The 19,168-nt window shown below is 39.0% G+C and overlaps 1 protein-coding gene across 7 annotated transcripts in view; it reads right to left on the reverse strand.

The window, feature by feature from the left end:
• Positions 1–922: 922 nt before the first annotated feature.
• Positions 923–19,168, reverse strand: part of znf385b (zinc finger protein 385B) — a 323,704-nt gene continuing 305,458 nt past the window's right edge. For all 7 annotated transcript variants that reach the window (XM_060827966.1, XM_060827967.1, XM_060827968.1 and 4 more), the window contains 4 exons: positions 5,122–5,400; positions 3,289–3,467; positions 3,066–3,167; positions 923–1,947 (listed from right to left, as the gene is read on the reverse strand). In XM_060827966.1, coding sequence (XP_060683949.1) covers positions 1,729–1,947; positions 3,066–3,167; positions 3,289–3,467; positions 5,122–5,400 — 779 coding nt within the window. In that variant the 3' untranslated portion in view covers positions 923–1,728. The remainder of the gene's footprint in view (positions 1,948–3,065; positions 3,168–3,288; positions 3,468–5,121; positions 5,401–19,168) is intronic.

The raw sequence follows: 19,168 nt of genomic DNA on the forward strand, positions 1-19,168 counted from the left end.
TTTGAAATAAAGGCCTCTGTTCAATTTTTCTTTGCTATTATGTACTGAACCCGTATACTAGCTTTTTAGTATTTATCCATATAGACTCCCAAACCTTTGTGCTGTAGCTTCCTGTAGTCTTTATCTATTTGAGCACTATTCAGCTTTACCATTCTTCCTGCCAAAGTGCATAACTTTCACACAATATCACCATATTTTTGCCCAATGGCTTACTCTGTCTAAATCCGTCTACAGACTCTGTTACACTCATACCTGTATGTGATCTGCAATATACCTATATATTATCTGCCGATAATACATACACTTTTCTCACCCAAGTCATTAATATATTCTGTAAATTGTGGCCCCAGCACTGATCTGTATGGCACTTCAATAGTTACTTTTTTTAGTTATTTATAAACATCAGCAATTGAAGCAAGGAATCAAAGCAGCAATATTACTAAAATTTAAAAAAATATGATTGAACAATTTTTAATCAATAGGTTTGAAAAGAAAATCAATCACATCTGAAATGGTACACAGTGTTAGTTTTATTTCGACATGTATTAAACACTGGACATTTTATAAGGTGTACTTGATGGAATTCACCCAGAGTTAATTGCTATAATGTATACTGAGTACTGAAAAATACAAACACCAACTTTTTTTGTTTTATGCACTGCATATCTTGTTGCCTTTATTTTCAAGGCAAATGGTATTGCAACACGTTCAGTAAAGCCTAAAATTATATATTCTCTAAAATTATTTATTTTCTGTACATTATTGCATTGATGTGCTACAAATTAATGTAGCAGCATGACTGCTTAACATGACAATGGAAGAAGTCATAGGATGTGTAAAACAAAAAGACCTAAATATATCTTTAAAAAGTTCTGTAACAGAATCATCATAAATTGTGCAATACACTGAGCTGATACTTCAAATGCATCGTTCACATTATTTAGCAGCAAAACTGGCAAACTGCTACCAAAAAAGTAAAACAGGTTTAACACAGAGCAAAAATGAAAACATCAATACATGAATTATGTTTTGTGAGCCAGTACTATCTGCATTTTATGAACTTACTGGGTAAGTTACCTTGACGAAATAATAAGTAAAAGAAAAAGTTCACAGAATGTTCTGTAAATGTCTGCAAGCACCTATACTGCAATTAAACATAAATTACCATTAGATTTTTAAATTAGACCTGAAACAATTCTATCACTACACAAGTTACAACAGTATTGCACTCAGGTCTGTAACAGCATTTCACAATCCCTGACTGCACAACATTGTTTTAAACTACAGATTCAGTTGTTCATATGTTATTCACAATTTACTACATAATGCATTACATTATGTACCAGAAGATGTCCATTTACATCAACAAACTTTTTATATACCTCTGTTTATTAGGAAGACTCTCGATTTCAAGTCTGCAGCAACAGGAATTAATTATTTGCTCTTGGTCTGTAGATGGATTCCATCAGTGAACAGACTCACTCCCAATAAAAATAATTATATATCTTAAGGGCAAAATCCCTATAAAAGTTCCATTGTAAATCACAACTTGGTGTTGGTAAATTAATTAAAAATCTCATAATTCCAGCACTGAGATCCAACTGTCCATGGAAGATCCTATGACCAGGTATCAATCTGTATACTTTACAGCATGGACAAACATAAGGAAAAAGTGTTTTCTGCTCTCCTGTCTCTACTGGCCTCATGTTGTCCCACGAAAGGAAGGAATCAATAAGGTGCAAAGAGAATTGAGCCAGGTGATGCACGAATGGGTCCAGGTGCTGGCCTCAAAAGGGCAGGAGTTAATGCAGTGGTCTGGAACAGCGAGGTAGCTGGACGGGCGTGGAGAGGCAGTGGAGAGGTCATAGCTGCAGCAGCAGCAAAAGGATTTGACAGAAAACCAGGTGCCAATGGTTTTATTAAATCCTTTTGAAATGCTATCTTTGCCTGGTGATAAGAAAAACAAAAATTGCCTTATGAAGTTTCAAATGACTAATAATAAAAATTCAATACTTGCAATTTGTTTCTTAAATTTTACAAATATACTATGAGTGTGAATTAATATTTTGCTTGACCCAGGGTTAATATGTATGGAATAATGACCATGAAATACTTCCACTATTTTTATGGTAGTTCTTGCCTAACAAACCAACAAACATATGGCCCTCATACTCCTGGTGACCTGGAAAGCTACTACCAGTATTCCACCAGAGGCAGACCTTGGGAATCACATGGAGATGAAAAAAATAATTATAACAATCAAATGTGGCTCTCATTCATATACACACACTTAGCAGTGCAAACACTCCCATTCAAGAAATGCTTCAAAGCTTATACAGTAAACCTCAAAAGTTAATCTCTTTAAAAATCTTTACATCCTACATTAAAGGATTTTCAAAAAAAGATTAACTTTTTAAAATTGTCAACCAAACAGTGAACTCTGTATCCACTGATAAATGAAGTGTAACTTTTGAAACTCAGCCAAGGGACATCTCAGATCAGTTTGAAAGGATTTTGGTGTGGGAGAGGTAGGATCAGTTGTAGTGGTCCATGTTGAGTCCAAGAACATAGGCAAGAGATGCTGTTTGCGGAATATCCGAACTTAGGTACAAAATTAAAGAACAGCACCTCAAGGATTATAATCTCTGGATTTTATTACCTGTGTCAATTGCAAACTGACATTGAGATAAGAAAAATAGGTAAATAAATAAAGGAATAGTGCAGGAAAGAGGCATTCCATTTTGTGGGACACTGACATCAGTATTGGGACATGTATGAACTGTATCGTTGGGATGAGCTCCACCTGAATCAATCTGGGACCAAAGTCCTAGCAGAAAGGCTACATAGGTGGTCACAAGAGGTTTGAGACATGGCTGCAGGATGTTTGTGTTGGGGACCTGAATACACCAGGTTATATGATATAGAGAACAGACAGGGAAAATGCCAAACAAACTGGGTGTGGCACTCTTCCCAAAGCACATTATATGCAGGTCATTAACAAAAATGGAAGACTTTATAATTTTCAGTGCTGAATCAACCTGGAAATGGATTTTTAATAAACTTACTGCCAAAATACTTGAGTTGCGTTGCAGTTTGTTATAGGGACTATATTTAGGTTTCAATGGTTTTCCTGCAACTCTGTCCTTATGCCTCCTGCTGGAAATATGCTGCAAGAGATAAAATATCAAGAATTTATTTAATACAGGAAACTGACCTATATCATGAAAAAGAAGTCATTTATTTTGAAAGTGGCTTTCATTTCTAGAGTATTGTTTACTCATTGCTTACCTGTTTGAGTTGGATTTCTGAGTTGACATGAACGTCACAGATTTCACAATGAAAAGTCTTGTTTTGTAATCCTGAACCCTTTGTACCATTTTGAAGTTTAGCTTTTGATCCTGGTCTGGGATACGATTTGATCGGACCGGCACCAATCCGAGCTTCAACCATTGTTTTGTGCTTGGAGCCTGTTTAAAATATAATAAATTTAGAATCTCAATACTTGCCTATACTCCATAATGTACGGTTTATGTTGGCATTTGTGGAAGGAGGGGATAGGCTGCTCCGGATGATTGGGTAGGAGGAAAGAATCAAGCCTGGGGATGTCGTATACATAGGCCACACCTAGATTCAAGGATTAATGGTTCCCATTTCATCATGCAGTCATGCTCTGCTACCTTTAGGCTTACCAACATTCTTGTATTTTATAAATGATTACCATTTTTGTTTATCTTGCTGCTACCTGACTACTGGTTGTTCACTGTCATTGCCAGAACCATTGGTGTGAGAAAAGCAATTTAATATAGAGAAATTCCAGTTGCTATAATAGAGTGGAAGTTTTTGAGTAAGTTTATAAAATATCATCTTACTAATTCTGAATCTAGTCACTAGAAATTGAAAATGGTGAGCTGATAAATGGAGTACAGAAGGTAAGCTGAGTGGAAGGGGGCAAAAGAAAGAGGAATACAGCAGCTGAAATAGAAAACAGCCTTACAGTGCCTCATAAACTTATTTGTCATACACATCTTGGTTTAAATCTACCCTAATGCCATTTCAGCGTAAACGGCCTATTTTCATCAGACTACATAAGCTGAAATTTACTGCACCCCCTTCTGTTTTTATTCATTCATGGCATGAGGGTGTTGCTGACAGGGCCAGAATTTATTGCCCATCCCTGAGAATCAACCAAATTGCTGTGGGACTGGAGTCACATATAAGCTAACCAGGTAAAAGATCATAGAGTCCCTACAGTGTGGGAACAGGTCATTCAGCCCGTTGTGAAGAACATCACACCAAGATCGACTCTACTACCCTATTCATCTATTTCACATGGCTAATCCATCTAACCTACACATCCCTGAACACTATGAGCGATTTAGCACGGCCAATCCACTTAACCTGCACATCTTTGGACTGTGGTAATAAGCCAAGATGACTTCTGTCCCCATCTCAGGATGTAATTCTGCCTTGCAGAGTTGCAGAGCAATTCAGCTGACCAGCAGCTCTGTAGTCCTACCAGCGGAAGCACTGATAACTGCTGGGGCAATAGGCAATCTCATCACGTTGAGAAGTCCACCTGAATCTCAGGTTGGAAGACTTGCTGAAGAGATGAGGGGAACCAGGCTCAAGAGGCCGGTGGGTGTGGTTAGAGAGGGGCTTTATAAAATTGAATGAGTTTGGGAGTTCAATCCTAAGGTGGTGAAATCTTTTGTAGGAAAATGTGTTTTTATTTAAACAATGACAATACAAAGTACAAATTTGTTGATGATTACTTTGTAGTTGGATTTATGTTGTTGGAAAAAATATGCCAGTTCAGATATTTCGAATTGGTTGCCTACATTAATAATCTCTCTGGCATGCCTGCTGACAGGCAATACATGTACTTATTCTTCAGAATTGACAGTAATTGGATTTTTATTTCTTATTTAGTTGGCACTGTGCCTTAATTCACAATGTTTTCTGGGAAACAATGCATTTTCCAGTTATGCAAGTTTTTTGGGCCCACATAATTAATTAATATCTCTCCTTAGATCCTTAAGGGTCCCACGGGAACAACTGTATTACATTACAGGAAAGTTTAGCAGATCTTTCTGCCAAATTAATTATCACAATAGTACTGACCTGTGTTGTGTGCTTCCAGCTGTGACAATGAATTTACAGCTACTTTGCATAGAGAACAGTAGAGAAGTTTTTTTGCTTTTTCTTCCTCTGACTCAGTAGATGTGGTTGCAGTGTCTTCAACATTTACTGCTTCCATTGATATTACTGCTTTTGTTGAATGTGCATTCAGATTTCCAGTTTCTCCTATAACTGAAGTGGGTTGTGGCACCTCAGTGCCTACATTCGTATGTATCAATACATTATTCACAGTTACACTGTTGAATTCCAGCCTGACTGCATCTGTGAGTAAAAGAGAAATAATTTTGCTAATACTCAATAATTGTAACAGCACTGAACATAAAAGTCCTAGCTGTTGACAGAAAGCAACTAAACTTATGATTTCACCATTATCGAACAATTCTAGATTTAGATCAATGCTAAGTAAATTCTCTCTGCATGAATTTTCTTGACTCCACACCCCCATTTGTGTTTTGTACAACCTGTAATGCTCAAGCTGTCTTCTTTGTCTGTGACAGGAGAGGCTACAGATAATGCCTGACTCAGCCAGCACATACAAAATGCAGTGAAGGTCATGGTGAAATATTTTCATGATTTTTTAAATTCTGGAGCCGATTAGTTCCAGTTGTAAAGTGTTGAGGCAGCAAAGGAGCATTACTGGGAATATTCAGGACAGGCATAATTTTGTCTTGTTTCATGCCAATGATGATAGTTAAATCTATATTTGTGCTGTTTTGCACTTAGACTTTTACATTTTACTAATTTGGTTACTAATTTGAATAGCTGCTTCATTTACAAATACCATCCTGAGAACTGTGTGGCACAAGGAATTCAATTTACCAGATTTATTAAAAGTAACAATTTGTAGCACGCATTAAACAAGAACAAATTATGTTACATTTTCAAACTTTAATGTCAATATTGATTTTGTCCACTAACAATTAGTATTCTTTTAGCTAAATCCATATGTTAACATTTTTAATAGAACTCTTCAAAGAATGAAAAAGAAATGAAGTAAAGCATTCTAGATGTTTAAAGTTGCAGTTGAAGTTGAATAATTTATTGAGTGTTGTTATTGCTTTCATGCACAAATGGTTAAATCTGGTACAATTGTCTGAACAGTTCAAAAGGTAAAGGATAGGAAAGTAATTTTCTTGTCTGTTTTTTTTCTCCAAGACTATCAAAGAAAACTCTGCACAATACTCAAAAAGCAAATGGAGGTGTCCCCCTGTATCTGCTGCCTTTGTCCTTCTAGATGAAAGTGATTGCAGGTTTGGAAGGTGCTGTTGAAGGATCTTCGGTGAATTTCTGCAGTGCATCTTGTATGACGGGATTTGAACGGGGGTTGCCAGAACATTACCTGAGATTCTGGATTAATAGTTTAGTGGTAATACTATGAGGCCACTGTCAATTCTATTGCTGTAAATCATTTATGTAAATACTGGAGGTAGCACAAAATGGGCAACAATGAATTGGCAGTTTGCTTTACACTAGAACAAGACAAAAAACTGAAAATGCTGGAGAACTGAAACAAATAAAACCAGAAATTGCTGCAAAAACTCAGCAAGTCTGGCAGTATCTGTGAAGAGAAAACAAAGTTAACATTTTGAGTCCAGTGGCCCTTCTTCAGTTCTTCAATTTCTCCAGCAATTTCTATTTTTGAGTATTTTATACTCTGTATGTCTTTGTTTCAAATGAAGTGTAAAATGGGCAACTAGTTGCTGTCACTCTTAATGTGTCACTTTATGAGATGAATTTTGCCCCAAAGATTAATCTTTTACTTTTTTGAACGTTTAAGGCTCACTTCAGCAAACAAAGAACTAAACAGGAAACTGGAAAAAAAAGAGGTAAAAGAATTTCACATCAATGTATTACATTCCATTGTAACTTCAAAGACCAATTAATAATATGAAATGGAAAACTGTTGCCAATTTAAAAACCTCAAAACCTAAACTAGAAGGATCCTTCTCAATTATCTGAAACCCATTATCAGAGACACACCCAAGATAAATTATCCAAGTGTAGTAACCCACCTACTGGTCATAAATGGTATTACCCCAACTGTCAGCATCAGAATCCAGACCATTCCTTATAGTTCCCAAGCTTATAGAGGATCAGAATCTAAGGCTAAGAAAGAAAAACTGTTTCGATATTTTAATCTGTGACTTAGCAATGTAAGCTACTTGATATTAGGGCAATCCTCGTAAAGACAGTCAGCACGTGAAGTGGATGTACATTTTACGCATTTAAAGTCTATTCTACCTCCTGCCAGTGCATTGGAACAGGACATTGGCGCTGCTAACATTATTACTTGCACCAGGAGCAGGAGGTCAGCACCCACTCAGTCATAGACACATTTGCAGTGCTCATTCCCCCACTTACCAATTTACCCAAATCTACCTTTTGGACCTAAAAATATAATGATCTTATCAAATATACATAAATAAACATTTACCATTACACTGGCTTCATAAAATGTATGATACATTCACACAACATATGTTCATGACAACTCCCATTTCTTGTCAACATCCCACCGCTGAGTGACATCATATGAAAAGACACATCAGTTCTGACAAAGATATTGATGACACCGAGATCCACTTCACTATGAGTTGAAATTTTCTGCCTCTCGAGTTCACTTTCGTCCTTTATGGCACTCATTAAAACCTATCTTATTATCTTGGCTTTGGACCATCTTCCCTAAATGTATTTTTGTGGGAAAGTATCAAATATTGCTGTATAAGATTCCTCCAAAATGTCTTGGGATATTTTACTACGTTAAAAGTGTTATGTCAATACAAATTGCTGATCAACTTAATGAGGAAAAAGACTCAAACATTAGTCTTCAAGTATTTTATATTCCTTTCAAATCTTATTACAGTAAGCATTTATAAAACATTTATGCTCACAGCAGTGATCTAATTTTGATAATCAAGTCTATAAACCATTACCTGGAGGAGCACTAGCATTAATTAACTGGAAAGTAATTTGCCCTGGGTGAATCTCAATCCAAAATTAGCAGGCAAACTAGTAATCACACAATGGGAGGCATTCAAACAGGGGACGGTTTAAGTACATAGTTCACAAGATTGGAAAAATTCAATTGTGGTGAAAGCAAAATCAACTTGATGGTAAAGAATTTGCTTGGATCACTATGTTCTTATTCAAGCAATAAAGACAATTACTACCTTATTTCAACACTAGGGAGAAACCACATCGGCACTGGAAGGTCAAAGAGTTTACAGCAAGTTTTATGCAAGAAGGAGATACTGAAACATAAAGTTTGCCAAGGAATCTTCACTGTTGACAATATTTAATGTACCCTTTGGCAAGTGAGAATTCCTGAAAACTACATTTTACCAGAAAGTGAGCCAGGATATATTGCAGCAAATAGATGACAAAGTATAAAGAGGATGTAAAGGATCAGTTGGAGTAGCTGATGTATCCAGATCTATGATATAGATGAAACAAAATGGCCAATATACATGAAGCCACGGAGAGACAAAGGAAAGCTGAAATCACGCTAAACAGACAAATGCATTCAAAATGCTTGGTCTTTGGAATAATGTACCTGACATAGTAAAGCAGTTTCCTGAAAATATCACAGTCATCTCTGAGTTGGCAGTTTCAGAAAACAAGAAGAAATTTCTCTCGCCTAACACATTGCAAAACAATGAGAGTTGATGAAATGTTCAGTTCCAGTGGTTCAGCTCATACAAAAGGAGTTTCAACAAACACAGGTTTGTCTCCTTGCATATGACCTTTGTCATACAGAAAGATGTTAATGAGCAAATAGATGCATATATAAAAGGAATGGGAGCTGCATTGGTACATGAGGGAACACTAAAAAATTTGTACTCAAAGCTCAGACTAGATATCCCAACATAGGAGAATGTCTGGCAGTCATGTATGGATATGAGAAACTCCATACCTATCACTATGGGGAAGAGGTTCATAGTCCATTGTAGTCATCATTCACTCAAGCAGATCTATCAGAAAAATCCATTTGAATTCCAGCAAGACTGCAGAAGTTATTTTTAAGGCAATTTCACTCTGAGAAACAAGCCAGGAAGAGAAGATGTGCTTGCAGATGCCTTATCTTGACTGTTGCCGCAACAGAAACATGAAATAAAAGATCAAATTCACAACCATGCCCAAGTTCAGGCATTTAATTTTTCAAAGTCTCTTTGCCTGAGAAAATTCTCCAATAAAGTATAAAAGTATATAGAAAATAGCAGCTTTCAACAATTGTGAGATTCATTAACACAGTGGAGAATGAAGCGGAATATATAGATTCAAGAGGACAGCAAAATATGGGAAGAGGCTACAAATGATAGACAATAGATTAGCAGCTAATATAGAAAGAGCTCACAATGCAATAAAGTGAAAAGGGGAGTCAGAAGAAGAGTGAGGTTGGTTTACTACCAAAAAGATCTTTGTAATAACAAAGGGGCATAATTGAGATAATTGAGATACTGAGCAGAATCTTCCATGATGCACATGAAAGTGAGAACCACTTCCCCTCAGGGGTTGGTTAGCTTATCTTGAGTGATTATGTGGTTCCTAGTTCATTAAAAATGCATGAGCTTAATGAATCTTGTAGTTCTGATGAACTCTACCTTCTCCCACAGTTGCTGCCAGACCTGTTGCATTTTGCCAGCAATATCTGTTTTGGAATCTTGTAGTTTTTGGATGGTGGGGTTGGGGGAGCAGTGAAGGCAGAAAGTTGGTGTCCCCTCCATTATTACTTTAAGGTCCTGGTACCATATTTCATGAGCACTTGCGAAGGCTTTTCCTGCAATCCTGAAGCATCATTCAGGCTTTTGAGATGGTCACCCGCAACTAATGTTCTAGACCATTCCCTGGTCATCCTGCCTTTCTTCTACCACCTGTGGCCATCCACCTCGACTCATGCTCCATGCAACTTAAACTACTGCCACTTGATCTCAATCAAATACAAATGCTCCCACAAACAAGACAATGCTGTGGCTAATCACTCCAAAGTCCTGCAAGCACAGCCCCTTGCCTGCTACATGCCACTTATATGCAGTTGGAATTCAGAATGGCACATACTCCTCATTTATGGAGAACTTGATTGGTGAAAGGAAATAAATTTTGGTGAGCTGGTCTTTTAATGAATATGTATGGCATTGAAATACACATAAAGGATCTTCCAGTCAACTACCATTCAGAAGCATGATCCACTTCTCAAGTTCTAAGAATGTGATTGCAAACTTTTAGCCTACTATTGGGAGCCTGGTCTCTGGCCTTGCATGCAAACAGAGGTGCTACTAATGGGCAGCACGGTGGCTCACTGGTGAGTTCTGCAGCCTCACAGTACCTTGATCCCAGGTTCGATTCCAGCCTCGGGTGACTGTCTGTGTGGAGTTTGCACGTTCTCCCTGTGTCTGCGTGGGTTTCGTCCAGGTGCTCCGGTTTCCTCCCGCAGTCCAAAAATGTGCAGGTCAGGTGAATTGGCCATGCTAAATTGCCCGTAGTGTTAGGTGCATCATTCAAAGGGAAATGGATCTGGGCGGGTTACTCTTCAGAGGGTCGGTGTGGACTGGTTGGGCCAAAGGGCCTGTTTCCACACTGTAGGGAATCTAATCTAATGCAGGCAGAAATGATACTGAATGAGATAAAAAATACATAAAGTGGAGCAACATAACTGGTTGCAAGGCTCAAAGTAGACAGGTCACCAGATTCCAGCAGGAAGCACTTGGGAATAGAGAAAGGGAATTGCAGATTTTCAGGCATTGTCTGCCAATCCTCCTTGGATATGGGAGCAGTGCCAGATTCCGAGAAAGTTGTAAATGACACAACACTGTTTAAAAAAGGGAGAGGGGTACAGACCCAGCAAACACAAGCCAATCAATCAAGTGAGCAAAAGCAAAATGCAGGTGCTAGAAATCTGAAACAAACACAGAGAATCCTGGATAAACTCAGCAGGAGCTCTGGCAGCATCTGTAGAGGGAAAAACCGAGGTAATGTTTCAAATCTGGTATGACTCCTTCAGAACATGAGCCTTCAGATCTACCTCTCAGATGGATGTAAAAGGTCTCCTAGCAAAATCTCAAAGTACAGTGAGAGAGTTACCCGTGGTGTCATGGACAATATCAATCCCTCAACAAAGATCTCAAAAGTAAGATTATGTAGTCTTATAACAGTGCATTGTGATAATTAATTGGACTAGTAATGCCCAGTTTCAGGCAAATATTCTGGAGGTATGGTTTGAATCCTACCATGGTTGGTAGTGTAATGTGAATTAAACAAATCTTGAAATAAAAGCGAATCTAAAATTGATCATATCACCACTGTCAGTTGTTATTTAAAAAATTCTGGTTCACTAATGTCCTTCAGGGAAAGAAATCTATCATCCTAACATAGTCTGGCCTACATGTGAGTCCAGACCCACAATGTAATTGAGTCTTAACTGCCTTTTGGGCAATTGCGATGAGCATCAGATGCTCACTAAGTCAGCAACACCCACATCCCATGAATAAATAAAAGAAAATGTCACACTGCATTTTGAGAGAGTTTTCTGAGCACATATTGCCTGCTACATTTCTTACATTAGAACAATGACTACACTTCAAAAGTTATTTATTAGTTGAAGTGCTGAACATAATTGCTGTATTAAGAGCACAGAGAAATTTACAAGAATATCACTGGGGCTTGAAAATTGCAGCTACGAGGAAAGTTTGGATAAGTGAGGGTTTTAGATTAGATTAGATTAGACTTACAGTGTGGAAACAGGCCCTTCGGCCCAACAAGTCCACACCGACCCGCCGAAGCGAAACCCACCCATACCCCTACATTACCCCTTACCTAACACTACGGGCAATTTAGCATGGCCAATTCACCTGACCCGCACATCTTTGGACTGTGGGAGGAAACCGGAGCACCCGGAGGAAACCCACGCAGACACGGGGAGAACGTGCAAACTCCACACAGTCAGTCGCCTGAGTCGGGAATTGAACCCGGGTCTTCAGGCGCTGTGAGGCAGCAGTGCTAACCACTGTGCCACCGTGCCGCCCACAAATTTTACTTAGATCAGAAGAGGCCAAAGTATGATTTAATTGGTATACAAAATAATACGGGGCTTGATTAGAGTAGGCAGAGAAGACCTGTTTTCCTTTACCAGAAGGCATAGATTTAAGGTTGAAGGATGAGAGAGGACATGAGGAAACACTTTGTCACCAAAAGGGTGGTTGATGTCTGGAATGTGTGCATAGTTCAGTGGTTAAGGCAGAAACCATCAACTTCTTTGAAAGGAATCTGGATCTGCATTTCAGCTTTGTAACCTGCAAGAGTATGGACTAACTGCTGGAAAGTGGCTAGCTTATTTAGCCAGCACAGACACAATGTGCTGAATGACCTCTTTCTGTGCTGTGAATTTTCTATGGCTCTATATAACTGCAGGTCTTTTCTTCTAACTGTGGATGAGGGACTTCAGTTACGTGGAGATTGGAGAAGCTGCTGTTGTTCTCATTAGAGCAGAGAGGAGATGAAATTAGGTCAATGTCATGAAAGGCACTGAATGGTTTTGAGAGAGAAGAGAAAAAGATATTGTAATTAGATAACACCATTTTAAGGTAATTGGCAAAGAATAATGATGAAAGGAGAAAACACTTTCTGATGGAGTAAGTTGCTATGCTATGCTTGGAATGGTGGTGGAAGCAGATTAATTAATGCAGGAACATTTTAAAAAAAAGAATTGCATAACTAACTGAAGGGAAAAGTTTCTGGAGAAAGGCTTAATTGATAAAGCATACTAAACAAACTACATAGTCTCATGCTGCACGGTTTCACATGTCATCACTTTCCAAAGATTTTGTTCCTTGGTGTTTAATTGTTTCTTAATTTAGGGTATAACCTGAGAAAATGATTTTGCAGCAGGTAATTGAAGCAACTAAAATTAAAATGAATACATCAATATGAATTCCAGCCGAGGCTAGTTTCTGGAACTCCACAGCAGATTTCAAGTGATTTTTAAAGACATAGATTAACTGGAATTTAAGAACATTACATGTATAAACAACAATACTTGGATTTTTTTTAAGAATAAAATTTCATAGGACTACACAAAATATATGGCACAGAAGTAGGCTATTCAGCCCAACCAGTCCATGCCAAGGTGTAGGTTCCATTTGATCCTCTTCCATCAAAATCAACTATTTCCTTTTCTCTAATCTGTTTGACCAGCCTTTCCTGAAGGGGCTTCTATCAAACTCATTTAAGTCACACTCTATGGTAGCACTGTGGACTGAGCACTGCTGACAACCATGACAAGCTTTCTTGCTTTGTGTCTGTGCTAGGCAAAATGGCAATGCAGCTGTGAGACTGGTGTCTCCAGCTGAGGAGGTAAAACATAAAAAGGCAAGGCCATGCAAGGCAGAGATACTTTGAGCATCCAAGTAGGCTCACTGTGACTGAGCATTACGACAGCAAGTGAACATGCTGGAGGTGCAGCCTAGTCCAGTCCATAGCTAGTGTGTTTCTAATCATACAGTGCCCTTGATGTAGCACTACAACAAGAGTTGTTAGTGCAGTACTGAAATGCAGAAACATGTGTAAGTGAATTGGAGATGTAGCAAGAGGACTCTTAAAGGCTGCCATATGTCAGGTGCCAATGTCTGTGAAACGCATGGAATGTGTCCCGAGATGTTGGTGCCTCGTGTCCTCTGGACCAAGCAGCAAGCTGAAATTACCAGGTACAGGCCAAAGTGAACACAGGTGAATCAGTGAATGAGGCTGAGAAAATAGTAACGGGGAACCAGGAATTGGGAGAGGAGTTGAACATTACTTCAGTCTTCAGAGCAGAAGAACACCAATACCTTTCCAAAAATACCTAAAATGATCAAGAGGTAAAAGGAGGAGAAGAAATAAATACAAAAACTATCAATAGAGAAGAATTACTAGGGGATCGCATGGGGTTAAAACCTGCTAAGTCCCCTGGACCTGAAGAGATGCATCATGGGTTATTAAAGGATAGTGGATGCACTTCAAAGATCCTTAGATTCTGGAAAGGCCTCTGATTATTGGAGAACTGCCACTGTAACAACTTTATGTAAAATGGGAAGGAGGCATATAAAGGTAGCTACAATCAAATTAACTTAACACCTGTTAGGAAAATGTTAGAATCTATAGTAAAGGACATGATACAGAGCATTTAGAAACACAGAATATGATCAACAGAATCAGCAAAGCATCAAAATGAGGAAGTCTTGCCGAACAAAATTATTTGAGAAGATCACGAGCAGGATAGATAACGAGGAAGTAGTTGACGTAATATATTTGGATTTTCAGAAGGAGTTTGATAAGGTAAACACCATTATGCTACTTAATAGAATAAGAGCTTATGGTGTTTGGAATGACATATTAACATGGATTGAGGATTGGCTAACTAATAGGAAACAGAGAGTTTGGAAGAGGAGGGCGGCATTTTCAGAATGGCAGATGGTAATCAGTGGCATGCCACACCAATCAATGTTAGACCCATAGTTATTTACAATTTATATTAATGACTTGGAAGATGAAAGTGAATGTATTGTATTCAGGTTTTTGGAAAACACGAAAATAGTTTGATGACAAGTGGTGACAAGGACACAAAATGTCTGTAGTGGGATATAGACAGGTTAAATGAGAAGCCACAAACTTGGCAGAGGGAATATAATGTGAGAAAATGTGCGTTTAAGCACTTTTCCAGGAAAAATAGAGGAGTCAAATATTACTTAAGTACAGGAAGAATGCAGAAATCTACAGCATAGAGGCATGTCCCCCGATGACATGCAAATCCTGGGCCTCCCCAACCACCAGTTCAAAGCCACCCACTGAATGGAGGAAGATCGCCTCATCTTCCGCCTCTGTACCTTCCAACACCAGTTTCCAAGTCTCCCCTCCCCCACCTCATCCCAGATCTAAACCTCCAACTTGGCAGCATTGTCTTGACCTGTCCATCTTCCTTCCCATCTATCCGCTCCAATCTCCCCACTGACCTATCACAGTCATCTCCCACCTGCATCTACCTACTTGCTTCCTACCTACCTTCCCTCCAGCCCCACCCCCAGCTCTTATTTATCTCTCAGCCCCCTTCCCCCTCCACATTCCTGATGAAGAGCTAATGCCCGAAACATTGACTCACCTGCTCCTGACCTGCTGTGCTTTTCCAGTGTCATGCTTTTCGACTCTGATCTCCAGCATCTGCAGTCCTCACTTTCTTTAAGGAAAGATATACTAGCATTGGAGGCAGTCCAGAGAAGTTACACTGAGCTGATACCAGATATGGAGGGACTGTTTTATCAGCAGAGGTTGGATAAATTGGGCCTGTACTGATCAGAGTTTAGAAGAATGAGAGGTGACTTTATTGGAACATACATGATTCTTAGGTGACTTGACAGTGTGGATATGAAAAGTTTGCTTCATCTTCTGGGAAAACCTAGGCCCGGAAGATTATCTCAGATTAAAGGATCATTGATTTAATGTAGATTAGGAGAAATTTCTTCTCCTAGAGGTTAGTAAATCTGTGGATTTATTTTACCATTGTAGACTGTCGAGGCAATGTCGTTAAATAAATTCAAGGCTTCAACGGACAGTACTTGCATCATTCAGGAAATCCAGGGTTATGGGGAAGAGGCAGGAAAGTGGAGGTGAGGATTATTAGATCAACCTTATTAAATGGTGGAGAAGACTGGTTAGACTGAATGGTCCACTTCTGCTCCTCTGTCTTATGTTTTGAGGCAGTGTTTGCAACTTCAGGAAAACAGTTTCTTCACATTCATATGCGCACAGGTCCAGACCCTCTACATTGTTGCATCATGTGGAAAGTACGTACTGAACAGATGTGACATTGAAACAGGATTAGGAAACAGAAAATACCTCCGGGATTGGTTGAAGTGAGTGGGGTTTTGTCGGTGGCGGCGGAGAGGTGCAGGGTCGTGGGGGAAGGTTATTGGACTGGTGGGGACACATTGAAAGACTTCTCTCATTCTGTCCACCCTCTTTTTTCCCCACTATCCTGACTAGTTCTCCTTCCCAGTTTTCCCCAACATCCCAGTCCTGAAGGTCTCGAGCTCCCCTGCTTCCCGGATCCCAGTCTCCCCCTCCCCGGATCCTGCTATCAAGTGACACTTGGCAGGACCTGTGTTCCCGCCTGGGACTGGCAAAAGGGCATTAAAAAAAAATGCTGCTGGCTGGTCTGCCAGTTCCCTCCCTCCACTCTGCCCCTGGGACATTTTCCCATTATATTATTGAAAAGCTAATTGAGATTGATTGTTGGAGCCCAAATGGGAATTTACATTCAACCTCTCGGCATTCACACACCATGGTGGTGGTTTTATCTCTGAAGGCAACCTCCTGCTGCCAAAGTGGTTGGGAGATGAGAAGGGGCAGGTGAATGGGGCAGGTTCATGCTTGGCTGGAATCAACCACATTGCTGACCATCATTGGAGGGGTTACCCCACTGTAGTGGGGCAGCTGCAAGGTCATTTTTACAAAACATTTGAAAAGCTTGGAGAACGGGCATTCTTTTATTGTGTGATTTGATATGCGATGAGTTTAGGTTCTTTACAAACTGGTCAAACACAAGGACCGCCTTCATGCTGATACTTTAAACTGACATTATTTATAATATATTAATACTGAGTAGTGCTGCAGATGGCAATCATAAATATGCCAGGCTCTGACTTATAGTTACATTAGATAAGGAATTCATTATATTCTTTGTGTGTTCATGTCCATGTTGTAGTCTGGTCTGGTGCAGAGTCCCAGATTCTAGAAATCTGCAAACTCTGTCCACTCTGTCCATTTATACTAACTGGCATGCAGTTCGAAGACATTGTCACAATCTTGCTCCAGGGTTCTGATGACCAGATACAGCAGGGCATCCTCATTTGGAGGAGCCCGTACTCTCACTTCACTGCCATGACACCCTGCAGCTGCTTTCAACCAGAAGGCTTTTCCAGAGGCCTCCACGATTCAGGGATCCCACTTGTTGCCGTGAACAGCATAGTAAGCCCATCTTCTGGTCTGTAATTGGCAAATTCGGAGAAAATCACAGAGTGTTCTCTACAGTGCAAGCTTCTAGTCCTTGCTTGCCAGCTGAGCCCTGAGATCCACAGAAAAACCTGTCCTTTGAATCAGACTCATGATTGAAATATACCACAAATAAATCTGCCAGTCCGATCATTTAATATTGCATTCGGATGTTATCTTCAAAACCGATTTTAAAAAATCCAAATCCAAACACATTTTGACATTATTTATAACGTTATCTGTATGTGTCAGGAGGAATGATCTTGCTTGCTGTATTCCATCAAACAATCTTTGCAACTTTCTGTTGAGTCATTATTATTCCTTTACTCTGTGCTATTGTTTAGTTTTATTGCTCCTTAAAAGGTCACATTTTTCCCCATGGTTCAGTACATTTTGTTTAATGTTCACAGCTCTATATTTACATGCTTCGTTGACATGTTTGCATGCTATTAGGAGGCACTGCACAATCTATCAGCTTGAACCTCTAAGGAGTAAGAATCATCAGAAATGACAGACCGCCACATTGCTCAAACCTTCCTCCTAGTCGATGTTGCTCCATACTTTGGTCTAAAAGGGGTGGACATGTCAGCGAGTTAGTTGGATCTTGTCTGGAGGCTAATCATGTACAGTAGCGGAGAGTGTAGTGCGCTTAGAAAGGGTAGTCAAGTTGTTTTATTGGGGGGGGCAAATATTAGAGTGTTAGTTTGGGAGGGGGTTGCGATGATCGGGTTGATTCTTTGCAGATCAGTTCTGGCATTACCCAGGAGTTAACTAAAATTTCTCTGCCAACATTTCTTGGCAGCTATTCAGGGAAATGGTCATCTCGGGTCATAGGTCCAGTCTCCAACATTCCAGGTACTGGAAGATCTGGGTGATATTGTCCAATGATGATACTGAGGAGACCTGACAAGTGAGAAAGCTCCCGATGAAAGGCAGAGATCTGAGACATTTACTCTGCACAGTTCACCACAGCTGCTGCCATTTCTGCTGGGTCTTTCCAGCATCTCTTGCTTGTATTCCTGAGGCCCAGTACCTGCACTAAATTGCTTTTGACAAGTGAAACATGTTGAAAGATCATCTGTGTACAAACAATACAACTTCCAATTATTCCAAAATCCTATTCAATAAAAATGTTATAATACCTTATCCTTGTTTGCACCTTACTAAAATATTTCTCAAAATTCTTAACTATCTTCAGAATTTACATAATCAAAGGTAACTTTGGTGATACATTGTAATGTGCTCCTCTTGGAACTACAATGTTGTAGAATGAAAATTCATTCACTACTGTTTTGGTAGCTCATATGAGGGTCAGTGATTTTTGATGATGAAGTAAGTGACATTCCATTTCATTGCCTAAATGTTTTGGAATACTAGGTAAACGTATTTCATAAACTCATTAGTTTGCTCATTAGCCATGTCAGGATACCTTGCATGAAATTAAATGGTATAACATGTTTGATTCAGGGTTAAATCATTTTCAAGAAGACAGCTTATGGATTGAATCATTAAATTACACCTAAGTTGTGAATTTCTTTATTGCTGACAAGTAAATTTATTATTAAATTTAAAAGCAAGTAGCTTTATTATAATGTAATAATAGCACTACATACACCCCTTGCAGCATTCTTAAAATGCACTGGTCCTTTGTATCTTCATTCCATGAAACTAAGAGGTTATTTTGCTTGGGAACTGTAGCACTTAACATGGTCCAGTTCAGAAATTGAATTTCTTGGATGTTCCCCAAGGTGATTAGAAATATTTAATTCATACAACACAATACGACTTCACTTAGTGCTATCAATAAATAATACAAAGGCTACACTATATTTGATATTTCAGAGCTGTTGAGTAGTTAATTTTTATTCAACATAGAAACATGAAGAGTTTAAATTATAAATATTGAAGAATATCATCTGTTTGAATGACAAAACTGGACACACGTACTTGTAGAATGTTAGGCAGTTCTGGGAACTGAAGGATAAAATTACTTTGAGTTCCATTAACCCATTCA

This window comes from Hemiscyllium ocellatum, chromosome 7 (assembly GCF_020745735.1).
Source record: "Hemiscyllium ocellatum isolate sHemOce1 chromosome 7, sHemOce1.pat.X.cur, whole genome shotgun sequence".
Lineage (NCBI taxonomy): Eukaryota > Metazoa > Chordata > Chondrichthyes > Orectolobiformes > Hemiscylliidae > Hemiscyllium > Hemiscyllium ocellatum.